Source organism: Geotrypetes seraphini, chromosome 1 (genome assembly GCF_902459505.1).
Source record: "Geotrypetes seraphini chromosome 1, aGeoSer1.1, whole genome shotgun sequence".
Taxonomy (NCBI): Eukaryota; Metazoa; Chordata; class Amphibia; order Gymnophiona; family Dermophiidae; genus Geotrypetes; species Geotrypetes seraphini.
Genome location: NC_047084.1, coordinates 42,815,888 through 42,829,378, shown reverse-complemented (window position 1 = coordinate 42,829,378; position 13,491 = coordinate 42,815,888). Strand labels below are relative to the sequence as shown.

The following is a 13,491-nucleotide window of genomic DNA, read 5'->3' as shown; positions in this document are numbered from 1 at the left end:
AATTAAAGCAATAAACAGAGACAGCCCAGCCTAGTTCAATCCATCTCAACCAGACATAGGAGAACTCAAGCAAAATAAAAAAATCTGTACGACAACCTCCTAGCCACTCAAGCTGCAAAACTCGACCCACAACTGTACAACCCTTTGACTACGACCACAGACTATAGAACCTTCAGAAAAGAAATAAAAACCCTTCTATTCATAAAACACATAAAACCGAACTAACACCTGCATCACCTGCAGCTACTACATATGAACTTCTAATATCATGTCAACTCAGATGTAATCTTTAACAACTCTAAGAAATGTACAAACTACTCCCTAAATACTTCTAGTCTCCGGACAAACCATTTGTAATCCGCCTTGAACCGCAAGGTAATGGCGGAATAGAAATCCCTAATGTAATGTAATGTTAAAAAGTTTGGCAATTTGTCAAAAATGTATAACTCAGAAGAGTCCATAATTGATTAAAATCCAAAATCATACAAATGAACAAAATGTACTTCACAGTAGCTTAAATAGCTTTCAGATGGATATGAAAACTACCCGACAGAGTACCCCATTTCAATATTTATTTATTTAAAAACTTATATCCCATGCAGTTTAGAAAATGCATGCATAATCATAAATAACAATAAATTTACATTCATCCAAAAGCTCTTCAAGATTAACATACCCCCCTCGCCAACTTTTAATACTTCCTCAGGGGTAGAAAACGCTTCCATAGCTTCCCAATTAAAACCATAGTGAACTTTTTATAACATCTAATTGTTCTCCTAACTGAATAAGTATCATCCTCAGTGTTCTCCCCAGAAATTTTTTCCAGCGAGGTGGCAAGAAAAAGTAGCCGGGTGGGGCGGGATGGGGAAATTTGGTGGTGGGGAAAATTAACCCCCTCTTTTATTAAGATGCGCTAGCATTTTTAGCGTGCGCAATCCCTTGCTCTACGCTGGCATTAGTGTCTAGCTCGCGTGTGCTAAGCGCATGCTAAAACCACTATCGCAACTTAGTAAAAGGAGCCCTAAATGTGTACTATTTTTATTAGTTAATTATTATTATTTTCCAATGCTCAATATGACTTCCTTTTTTAAGGTTTGACACTTGTGCCAGAATATTTTTACTAAATTTAAGAAGCATCCAATTCTAGAAGGGAATAATTAGATATTTGCCCTCTTTCAAATGGTATAGAGGTTTAAAAAAAGGAAAGATGTTAATGAGGTCATTAGGTTCAATCTAGCCATTTATTTCTGCATGAATTTAAACAACTAAAAAACAAAGATAAATATAGCTCATCCAGTCATACAAGAAATGGCTCTACAGCAGGGGTGCCCACACTTTTTGGGCTTGCGAGCTACTTTTAAAATGACCAAGTCAAAATGATCTAACACCAATAAAATTTTTTAAAAAACACAAAGCACACTGTATGGAGAGAAAATGTTAATTATTTATATTCCACAGATTTTCAAAGAGGTCAAGGCAGATGACTTTATGCAATGTCATGTCAGGAACAACTATACAAAAATAGACAAATATACCCCCTCCCTTTTTACTAAACCGCAATAGCGGTTTTTAGCGCAGGGAGATGCGCTGAATGCCCAGCGCTGCTCTCGATGCTCATAGACTCCCTGCGCTAAAAACCGCTATTGTGATTTAGTAAAAGGGAGCCATAGTGCAAAATATAGACAGTAGATATAAATTCTCAAAACGGACACATTTTGATCACTAAATTGAAAATAAAATAATTTTTCCTACCTTTTTGTCTGGTGATTTCATGAGTCTCTGGTTGCACTTCCTTCTTCTGACTGTACTTCCAATATTTCTTTCTTTCTGTCTCTCTTTCTTTCTCCCCCCTGCCTGCCTGTCTTTCTCTCTCCCTCTGCCCCATCTTTAGTTCTGCCTTTCTTTCTCTCTCTCTCCCCCTGCCTGTCTTTTTTTCTCTCTCCCCCTGTCCCCCCAAGCCATCGCGCCGATTTCTCCAGTTCCCCGATTCTTTCCCTACCCTCTAAACCACCACACCAATTTCTCCCTGCTACTTCCCCGTTCCAGGCCAGGCACGTACAAGCGCCAGACTCACAAGACTTCACCTCTGATATCAATTCTAACGTCATAGAGGAAGTTTCAGGCCAGCCAGGCAGCGATTGGCTGGCCCAGAACTTCCTATCAGACGTCAAAATTGACGTCGGAGGTGAAGTCTTGTGAGTCCGGCGCTTGTACGTGCCTGGCCTGGCTCAAGGAAGCAGCAGGGAGAAATCAGTGCGGTGGCTTAGGGGGTAGGGAAAGAATCGGGGAAGTGGAGAAATCGGTGCGATGGCTTGGGGGGGCAGGGGGAGAGATAATCAATACAGTTACAATACTACTTGATTCTATGTAAAGCAACAAAAAAAATTTTCTACCTTTTTTTGTTTCTGCTTTAATCATATTCTCTTCGTTCTCTTCTTTCTATTCAGCGTTTATCCTCGCTCCCTTCCATGCAACATCTGTCTCTCTCTACTCCTTCCATATACTGTCCACCCTCTCTCTGCCCCTTGCATCCACTGTCCACCCTCTCTCTATCCAGTGTCCGCCCTCTCTCTGTTCCATATGGCATCTTTCCTCTTTCTATGTCCCTTCAATAAACTGTATATCCTGTGCCCTTTCTCTCCTTTGTACATGATTCATTTCAGCTACACCCCCTCCCCTATGCTCTGGCATCTCTATCTCCTTCCCTTCTCTCCCCCCATGCCATGGCATCTCCCTCCTCCCCCTCCCCCCATATGCGCTGACATCTCTCCCCCCCTCCTCCATGGTCTGGTAGCTCCTTTCCTTTTCCTCCCTCCCATGGTCTTGGCATCTTTTGCCTCTCCTCTCCCTTCCCTGGTCTTCCTTCTCCCCACTCTCTCCCCAATTGGTGCAGCAGCACTTCTCTTCCCCTCCCCAATTGGGTGCAGTAGCAGATTTTCTCCTCCCCCCAATTGGGTGCACCAGCTTTTCTCTTCCCCCTCCCCTCAAAAAAAATTGGGTGCAGCAGCAAGAACATTTCTCTTCCCATCCCTCCCAGCTCACACACCTGTCGGCAGAGTCGCTAGGCAAGTTTCAAGCTTCCCTCCATCGCTGACCTATCTTCCATAGGTCAGCGACGGAGGGAAGCTTAGAACTTGCTGCTTTTACTTGCTTCGGGCCTTCCTCGTTGCCGGGTCCTGCCTACTTTCTGTTTCTGCGAAGGCAGGACCCGGCAGCGAGGAAGGCCCGAAGCAAATAAAAAGCAGCAAGTTGTAAACTTCCCTCCGGGGCTCTAACGTGTACGTGCCGGCTTCCCTTCTCTTCCCTCCGAAACCGGAAGTTACGTCCCGTGGGGGAAGGGGGGTTAGAGAGGTTGCTGTCAATCTGATAATGTCAAACAATGTATGCACCAAATTAAAAAGTACTTAATCTCCGGCCATCTCGTGCTGCAGCATCATTAATGTACCCCAAAAGTGGCAAGCATCACTCGGTTAAATGAGAGGGCAATCAGCATATGATGGAGTAACAGCTGCCCCTCAGACCTGCTCCACACAAGTTCTGGGCGACTACCGTATTTTTGAAAGGTCAGGGCAAGTTATGGGTTTACACTGAAAACAGCCCTTTCTGCCAAACTCACTCAAAGCTCTGAACCCTCACCCCTAAGCAAAGGCCAGTTAGAGGGCAGAGAGTCCCTCATCTCGTTTGTTCTTCTTGCCATGCTTCCGGGCTGTCGCCAGCTCCTGCTCAATCTTTTTCCCAAGTATTCATTCCTGTTTCTTGGCCAACATTTCCTCGGTCTCCCACAGTCGGCCCAAAGCCTCCTGCGGCGTCGGAGCCCCACGGCTCCGGGAAGAGCCTCCAGTGCCCTTGAAAAGTTTCATCAGTTTACTCATCTCTCCTCAGTATCGTTGCCGGTATTAACCACAGATGTTACGGAACCCGAATGCAGAGACCACAAGTCCGTTCCCGCCTGGACTGTAACACAAACCCACTGAGGAGAACCCGAACGGCCAAGTGACTTCCGGAACAGAAGCAACACCTGTGTGGCCGTACGGTGATGTCAGACAAAGAGCAGGTTCTGCCGGGTCGCGTGCTTACAACTTGAGAGGAAGGGTTGTGCCGGCTCTCTCTCAGCGTTAAATTACTCACGCGTTGCATCAACCTGTTAAGCGTGGTTTTCATGGTATTGCTGCTTAATATTAGTGAAATTCCAGTCCAAACATCGGATTCTCAGGATTTTCCAGAGGAATTAAATCATCTTTTTTTTATTTCCGCTGCTGCTAGCCGGGCGGTCATCTAAATTAGCTGGGCAGAGCGCCCGGCCAAAAGGCCCTGGGGAGAACACTGATCCTTATATACATTATATTTGCCAATTTGAGAGTTATTATGATGTAATGGCGGACTCGTGCTATACCCGTTCATGAGAGAATTACATGAAATAACGCTGGGTTATATTATGTTGACGTGCATGTCCCCTAACACTGAAACTCTCTCTTTGGTTTGGTCATATTAACAGCATTACATAAGTGATTTTTTTTCAGTTTAGGTGAACTTTTAAAAACAAGGTTATTTGTGATAGTGTTTGGTAGTGCGTCTTTTGTTGTTCCCTCAAGGTTTTTTTGTTTACATATTTTCATAAATTGACATTTGTGTTTTCTCCCTTCTAGAACCTCTGGTCAGACATCTGCAAATGCACACTCATCTCGAAGTCATGCCGTGTTTCAGATAATTTTGCGAAAGAAAGGAAAACTTCATGGCAAATTTTCTCTAATTGACTTGGCTGGAAACGAGAGAGGAGCCGATACATCCAGTGCCGATAGGCAAACACGACTTGAAGGTGCTGAGATCAACAAGAGCCTTTTAGCACTCAAGGTAACTGGTACTGTTACATAATGTTGGACATATAGAAATTATAATATTGATTTTTCCAACCCAACAGAATATTCAAAAAAAAAAATATACATAAGAGGTTGAGAATGTATGTTGGCTGAAGGAAAAATAACTGGAAATTTAACTGAACGGGACCAACTTTGGTATATGGGGAAAATGAGGACAAGCACATTGGATTTGAAAATGGTCCGGATCAAACTTGGGAGTTCCAGAGAAATAAAGTCCTCAAAATGTTGTCCATTGCATTTCTGCAGGAGAAGCAGAGAAATATTAATGCATTTACTCCTGTGGGAGTTTTTCATAAAATTGTTGTGCACAATATTTTAAAATTCTGCAAAATTTATTCTTATTTTATTTGTAATTATTTTGCACTGAATTCAGGCCTAGGATGGTGGTGGTGTCAAGTCTTATGACACTATCCACCTCTCCCAACTTTCTTCTCAAGCATGATCTTCCCTAGCAATCTGCATGCTATGGAAAATATAATATTAGAAAAGCTTAGATGTAAGCTTTTCTGGTTCTAGAAAATGTAATAACATTGGATAATGGACAGAACATTTCTCTCTTCAAGATACCACCAAGTGAGACTTATACTGAGGGGCTCTACCATGGAAGATTTTTAAAGACCATTGTACACAATTTGAACCTTACTCTAAGTTTCCAAGTTAATCCAAGCTATCCTGTACATCAAAATAGGCTGAGCAGCTTACATAAGGTCATTAGATAGTAAGAGATAGAGAAGCATTAAGAGTAGGTATGACAAGAAGAGGGTAGAGAGAAATAGTAACTACAATTATCGATAGGACAGGAAGGGTATTTATAAGAGAAGGGTAGGAGGTGCATCTGAAGTGCTTCCACAAACCTCCAGTGGGGGAAAGAGAAACAAGTTTCAAGTTTATTAAAATTTGATATACCGCTTATAATGGCTGTCTAAGCTGTGTACAAACTTGCAATATAAAAAGTTAGGGGCAAACATTAATACAGTGAAATACTTGTATTATGCCTAAGAGAATTCACCATTAAAAAAGAGGTTTTAAGGTTGATTTGCAAGGAGGTTTGTAATTGTAAATGGAATGGTAAGGAGTTCCATAAGGTGGAGCCAACAAAGAAAGTTGTATTCTGTGTATACTTAGATAATCCGTCTAGAATGGAACTGTTCAGACATTGTTGGACAGAGCAAAGAATATGGGGTCAGGTATTGTGCCAGAAAGAGCTGAAAGCCTGTTGTACAAATTTTAAATATTAGAAAGTTGATCTACAAGAAAGAAGATTATTGAGATAAGAACCTAATGTTCTTATTTTAAAATTTCTTGCCCATAGCACCTAGGTGGGTTACAATTACACATATTCAGTTCATTTCCAGGAAGGACTGTTGTACAAATTTTAAATACTGTATGTACTTGAATATAAAACCGAGGAATAAATTAGAACATCCTATTCCCTAATAGCTAGTGTTACCCCCTTTGGCTGAAATAATTGCAGTGAGACGCTTCTTGTAGCCATCTACCAGTCTCTGACATTGGTCTGAGGAAAGTTTGGCCCACTCCTCAATGCAGAGTTATTTCAGCTGTGAGATGTTTGAGGGGTTTCTTGGGCTTGTACAGCCCGTTTCAAATCACCCCACAGCATCTCAATGGTATTAAGATCAGGCTTTGACACGGCCACTCCAGGACTCTCCATTTCTTAGTTTTTAGCCAGTCCTTAGTGGATTAACAGGTATGTTTTGGGTCATTGTCATGTTGCAGGGTCCAGTTCCGCTTCCGCTTTAATTTTCTTACAGATGGTATCACATGTTCCTCAAGCACCCTCTGATACATGGTAGAATTCATGGTGGATTCTATGATGGTGAGCTGGCCAGGTCCTGCTGCAACAAAGCATCTCCAAACCATGACACTTCCACCTCCGTACTTCATAGTTGGTATGAGGTTCTTTTCCTGGAATGCTGTATTTGGCGTACGCCAAACATGTCCTCTTTTCTGTTGTCCAAATTTAATTTTAGACTCATTTGTCCATAGAACACTATTCCAGAAGTTCTGGTGTTTGTCTACGTTCTCTCTGGCAAACTTTAGTCTGGCCTTGATGTTTCTCTTAGAGAGCAAAGGTTTCTTCCTTGCACAACTCCCATGCAAGTTAAATTTATGCAGTCTCTTTATGATTGTAGAGGTATGCATCAACAGTAGCAGGAGCCTGCTGTAGGTCCCGTGATTACACTTTAGGGTATTTGGAAATTTCATTTAGCATCTTACAGTCTGTTCTGGGGGTCATCTTGCTTGGAAGGTCAGATCTGGGCATGTTGGCAGTTGTTTGGAAAGTCCACCACTTGTACACTATTTTCCGGTCTGTGGAAAGGCTAATGTCAAAATTCTTTCAAGATCTTTTTAAATCCCTTACCAGACTTATAAGCTGCTACAATCTTCTTTCTGAAGGCTTCAGACAGCTCTTTTGATCTCACCATGGTGTTCTCTCTTACTGTAGCAGTCATGAGCATACCAAACTAAATGTCTGAGGTTTTAGTAGGGAAAACCTCATTCAAAATGCTGAGTAATGATGCTCTAATCATGTGCTCCTGATGTGATACATCTGTGTGCGATTTGAGCCACTAAAAGTGGGAGGATATGTGGGGGTGTCCTAATTTATTCCTCAATTAGAATACACATTTTTGTGGATATCTTTTGTTTCATGAGTAAATCAAGGAAAACTTTTGTTGTTTACCTGCTAGTACATCACTTTCTTTTCCAGAGATAAATTTTTAAAAAAGATTTGACATTGATATGTGAACATTTCTTAAGAAATAACTGAATAGTTCATGGGGTGCCCTAATTTTTTCACATGACTATATAATGTACTGAGTCTACCAACAATTACATTGCTGTTTCTGATCTTAATTTTTTGGGCATATTCACTGCTAATGCTTTTTCTAGATACTCTGTTGTCTGACCATACAAAGTCTGGTGAATTCTCATGAAGACCTTACATTGAAACCCTACATCTCACTGATAACCAATGTAGTTGCTTCAAGATTGGTGCTATACTCGTATGTTTCTAGTGCAAAAGTCATATGAGTCTTGTGTAACACTGCTCATGAGTGTGTAGAAGGCATCCTCTATATTTTTCAGCTCCTCCACTGCTGCTTCTCTCTGCTTCCCAGTTCATCCTACTACACGCAAGTGGAAGATGTCTTCTCTGTTCTGTTCTTCTTTATTTTTATTTTGTTTTTTTAATCCACATTCAGAGGCTTTTTGATTCTCTAGAGCAGTGGTTCCCAACCCTGTCCTGGAGGACCACCAGGCCAATTGGGTTTTCAGGCTAGCCCTAATGAATATGCATGAGAGAGATTTGCACATAATGGAAGTGAGAGGCATGCGAATCTGCTTCATGCATATTCATTAGGGCTAGCCTGAAAACCCGATTGGCCTGGTGGTCCTCCAGGACAGGGTTGGGAACCACTGCTCTAGAAGACCCCAGGTTTCCTGGGATAGTTCTGCCTCTGTGGAGACATACACCTGAGCAGTGACTAGTTGTTAGCTTTAAGGGCAACCCTAATTTAGGGCACCCACCTGGCCAGCCTGCATTAACACTGAAGACTTGGGGACTGTTCCCCTTGTAGCCGGGCTCACTCCTTGGTCTACGGATGTTCTTAGAGCTGAGCACAGACTGAGGGCATCTGTGTTGGTCCCTGGGACTTTATTGGATATTGGCTGCATTCATCCTCCCGAAAAGAAGTGAAGAGGGATTTGGGCTTTAACCTAGTCTAAGTGACAGCCAGAAGATACAAGGAGTGTTTTGCTCATTTTATGCTTATCTGAGGCAGTAAGTCTCCACCACTCTTTACAGCTTGTTTGAGGACTGAAAGAGACACAGCACCAACTGCACTATGGTAACTATCCATGGGGCTCATTGGGGAGGGGGGATCCCTTTGTTTTTATTGGTTTGGGGGTTTTGGGCTAGATTTTAGGTTGCCCACCTCCAAAAACACCTTGCCCTTTTATGTTGCGGAATCAGGCTGTTTGTTTTTGTTTTTTTTGGGTTTTTTTTTATGCCCTCGTGTAGTCAAGGTGGCCCTCTTGTATTCTCCGTGCTGATTTTAAAGGCTTCTGTTTGTCTAACAAACTACTCAATTTGGTTTAAAATCAGTAGATATGGACTCAGGACAGTTTATCCTTATATCATGCCAAATTTGCTCTGGATAGGCACCTGAGGAGCATCCTTGTTCCATGTGAGGCAGGGATGGTGAACTTAGCCCGCTCTGGCTAGCCTAGGACTTTTGGGTCACAAGACTGTAAAATTTTTTTTTTTTTTTGGGGGGGTGTGTGAAATTTCTCTCTCCTTAAGGGAAAAGGATTGGGACTTGTATACCACCTTTTTGTAGTTCTACAACCACACTCAAAGCGGTTTACATACATGTATTTCAAGTATTTTCCCTATCTGTCTTGGTGGTGTCTTCCCTATCTGTCAGTGATAGGCTCAGGAGTGATCTAAGGAAATACTTTTTTACAGAAAGGATGGTAGATGCGCAGAACAGTCTCCCGGAAGAGGTGGTGGAGACAGACTGTGTCGGAATTCAAGAAAGCATGGGATAGGTATGTGGGATTTCTTAGAGACAGGAAGAGATAATGGTTACTACTAATGGGCAGACTGGATGGGCCATTTGGCTTTTATCTGCCATCATGTTTCTATACCTGATGTAAATTTTTGACCTTTGCAGCTGATCTTTTAAGTTTATTTTTTTACCATTCTCCTCATGTTATCTTAGTCTCCTTTTTTAAAGCTAAATGATATTGTATTGATTTTCCTATGTTACTCCAAGGATTATATCAAATCTGATCATATTATGATCACTGTTATCAAGTGACCCTAGTACCTTCTGCGCTTCACTGAGAACTTGTTCTAGAATTGCTTCGCTTCTTGTCAGTTCCTGAACCAACTGCTCCATAAAGCAGTCTTTGATTCCATGAAGGGATTTTACCTCCCTAGCATGCCCTAATGTTAAAATTTTCCCAGTCAATATGAGGGTAATTGTAGTCACCCATTATTATTGTGTTACCTAGTTTGTTAGCCTCCCTAATTTCTGATTAGAGAATGACACAGGGGAAAATTTTTCCCCCGTCCCCTTGGGAACTCATTTTTCTGTCTCATTCCTATCCTTGCCCCATTCCTGCATGCTCTATCCTCATCTGCACAAGCCTCAAAAACTTTAAAATCATAGGTTTTTGAGACTTGTGCAATTAAGGCAGAGCTTACAGGAATGGGACAGGGACAACGACAAAACTTGTGGGGACAGGATGGGGAAATTGAGTTCCTGCGGGGACGGGGAAAAATAACATTTCAGTATCAGTCTGTTCATCCTAGTACACTCCTATCACTATCTTTTTCCCTTTTACATGTGAAATTTTTACACAAAGGGATTCCAAGGTGTATTTCTGCTACTGTAGACGTTTCAGTCCATTAGATTCTAGGCCCTTCCTAACATATAATGCTAAAACTCCACCAGTTCAGTTTACCCTATCACTGTGATATAATTTGTACCCTGATATAACAGTGTCCCACTGGTTATTTTCCTTCCACCAGTATTGGATAGAATGGGGATTGAGAAGCACTATGTAGATTGGGTTCATTCACTCTTATTTGTTTCCCCTTGCCACTTGGAATGTGAATAGTGTTTATATGGATCATTTGGAATTAGAAAGAGAACGTGCTAGGGTTTTGCTCTATCCTCTTTACTGTTTGTGCTATCTATTGAGCCTTAATGTGTAAAGTTAATTCACATATAGGGATTACAGGTATCCACTTAGGCAAGGAACAGCATAAAATCTTACTGTTGCTGATGTGACGTTGCTGTTGCAAAAACCAGAGACTTCCCATAGCAATGTAATTCAGGTTTTGTGAGATTATTGGTGATTTTCTGGTTTTAAAGTAAACATGTCTAAATCAGAAATATTCATTGTGAACCTAAAACAATTGTTAGTCTTTTCTCTGCAATCACACTTTCCCTTTTGATGGGCAGAACACCATATTAGGAGATAAATTGGGCTGACCCTACCCAATTATATGCAGCCAACTACCCTTTCTTGCTGAGCAATCTGTTTGACCTAGATAGATGGGAAGAGCTCACTCTTAGTTGAAATTGACTGCATTTCAGATGTTAAAATAGTGTTTCTCCTAAAGTTTATACGTTTTTTGTTCTGTTGCGGCGTTAGACCATTAGAGGACAACGCTGCGACAGAACAAAAAATGATAGTGCTCTCCTATATCCAAGGAGTAACAGATGCATAGAGAAACTGCTAAAGAAAAATAACATCAAAACAGTCTCTAGTGCACCACAAAAGCTTGCATCCACACTCACACACATGTGAAAAACCGGTTATCTCTGCTCCAAACCCCTGGAGTGTATGAAATCCCATGCAGTTATGGGCAATCTTACATTGGTGAAACTGGATGCACCATAGAGGAAAGGCTGAAAGAGCACAAGAGATATCACAAGCTATGCAACACAGAAAAAGCATATGTAGCCCTCCATGCCAAGGAAACTGATCATACAGTTAGTTATCCCTGGACAAGCAGGCAGCATATTCTCACATGTGGGTGACATCATCCACGGAGCCCCGATGCGGACAGCCTTGCAAGCAGACTTGCTTGTAAAATTTTTAGAAAGTTCATGACTTCCGCACTGCACGTGCGCGAGTGCCTTCCCGCCTGACGTAGGGCACGCGTCTCCTCAGTTCTCAGTTTTCTGCGGAGCCGACAAGCCACTCGTTTTCACTCTCTGCGTTACTTAGTTCTACTTGTGCCTTCTCTCACTGCGGCTTGTGTATTTTTCTTTACATGGTCGCTGTGTTTATTTGCGCGTTTCATTAAAAAAATTTAATAAGTTTCCTTTTCTTCGTATCACAGCGCAGCCCACCCCACGATCTCAGCTTGTGGGCTTCGATTTAGCTGCGGCTGTTTTCCATTCTGTTATGACCGGTTACAGGCTTTAAGATGTGTAGCCGGTGCCAGCGCGCAATCTCCCTCACTGACTCGCACAAGTGGTGTGTACAGTGTTTAGGACCTGACCATTGTCCCGAGTCGTGTGCCCGCTGTGCTCCCTTTAGCCTCGAGCCCTGAAATTTCATCGAATTCAAGTAGACAAGCTCTTTGGCGGCATGGATAAGGCCTTGACCACGATTCCAGCCCCAGCCTCGACCTCTACTCCGAACTCAGTGAAGTCTTCTACGGGTATATCGCTTTTTACGTCAACCTCGCCCTTAATCAAACCTTCCTCATTTGCAAAATCATCGTCCGGGGAAATCATCTTAATCTTCTCCTGAGGAGCTGTTATCCTCAATTCCTCCTTCAGGTAAGGTAGCTAATCTACCTCTTTCAGATATGCCACCCTTAAAACCGGTGGTTTTGAAGCTGCCTAAGAAATATGTCTCAAAATCCAGACCTCTTTCTTCTTCGAGGTCGTCTTCCTCGGAGTAGTGGTCTCAGTGCCGCTTTGCAGAATATGATAGAGACTATTCTGCATCAGGAGTTTGATAACATGCTTGCCAAATTCACTCCTGTCTTGACTCTGCTTCCTGCAGTCCAGCCTGAGCATTCAGCAGTATTATAAGGAGTCGAGTCCTTGGCAGTGCATCGAACTCAACCTAGTCATTCTGTACAAGGAGTCGAGTCCTTAAGAGTGCCTCAAGAGGAATCTGCACACACTATACAAGGAGTCGAGTCCTTTACAGTGCATCGAGATACCTCATTAGAAGGAGCTGAGTCCTTTTTGGTATCTTGTCCTCGAACTCCGTCTACCAGTCCTTCCTCTTCACATAAGGCATTGCCCTTTTCAAGGCATAGGACGAGGACTCCTCGACATTCATCTTCCAGACTGGATCTGACTCAGTTACGGAACCATTCAAGACTCCTCGAGACCTCGTACTCCTTTGTCAATTGCAGAGCCTCACCATTCTCGTCAGTCGAGTTCTTCTCCTGCAAGGTTCTCTTCACATTCCAGAAGTGGGTCATCTTTGCCTCTGGACTCAGATATCAGGTATCAGTACTCCAGAGAGTCTTCACCTTCATTCTCTGCAATGAGAGGGACCTCGAGGGGTTCTCGATCATCTTCTCCTCGACAAGGTCATTCCTCTTCAGACCCGGTATCCTTTACCAAGTTTCTCTCTAAAATGAGTAAAGATCTTAACATGACTCAAAATACTCTAAGGAGTATCTGGAAGAGCTGGGAATGCCTCATCCTCTTAGAGAGTCTCTCAAATTACCCATCAATGGCATTCTTTCTCAAAGGTATTCTTTCTCAAACTTTCAAGAGAAATCTTGAGACACCATATTCCGTTCCTGCTGTGCCAGCAAAGTTGGAATCTCAATATCGAATGGTTCATTGTAAGGGATTTGACAAGTCTCAATTATCCCACCAGTCTCTTCTTGTGGAATCTTCTTTAAAAAGAACCAACCCTGCCAAGGTTTATGCCACCATCCCACTTGGAAGAGAGGGCAGGACTATGGGCAAGTTTGGTTGTCGCCTGTATGAAAATTCACTCATGGCGACCCGAGTTTTGAACTACAACTTTGTCTTCACATCTTATCTCAAGCATTTGGTTAACGCCATGCCTAATTTCTTCAAATATCTTCCTCAAC

General features: G+C 42.4%; 1 protein-coding gene across 2 annotated transcripts in view; it reads left to right on the top strand.

Annotated features, from left to right (window-relative positions):
• Window positions 1-13,491, top strand: part of KIF2A (kinesin family member 2A) — a 271,896-nt gene that overhangs the window by 168,256 nt on the left and 90,149 nt on the right. For both annotated transcript variants that reach the window (XM_033930524.1, XM_033930514.1), the window contains exon 14: window positions 4,647-4,851. In XM_033930524.1, the coding sequence (XP_033786415.1) occupies window positions 4,647-4,851 (205 nt within the window). The remainder of the gene's footprint in view (window positions 1-4,646; window positions 4,852-13,491) is intronic.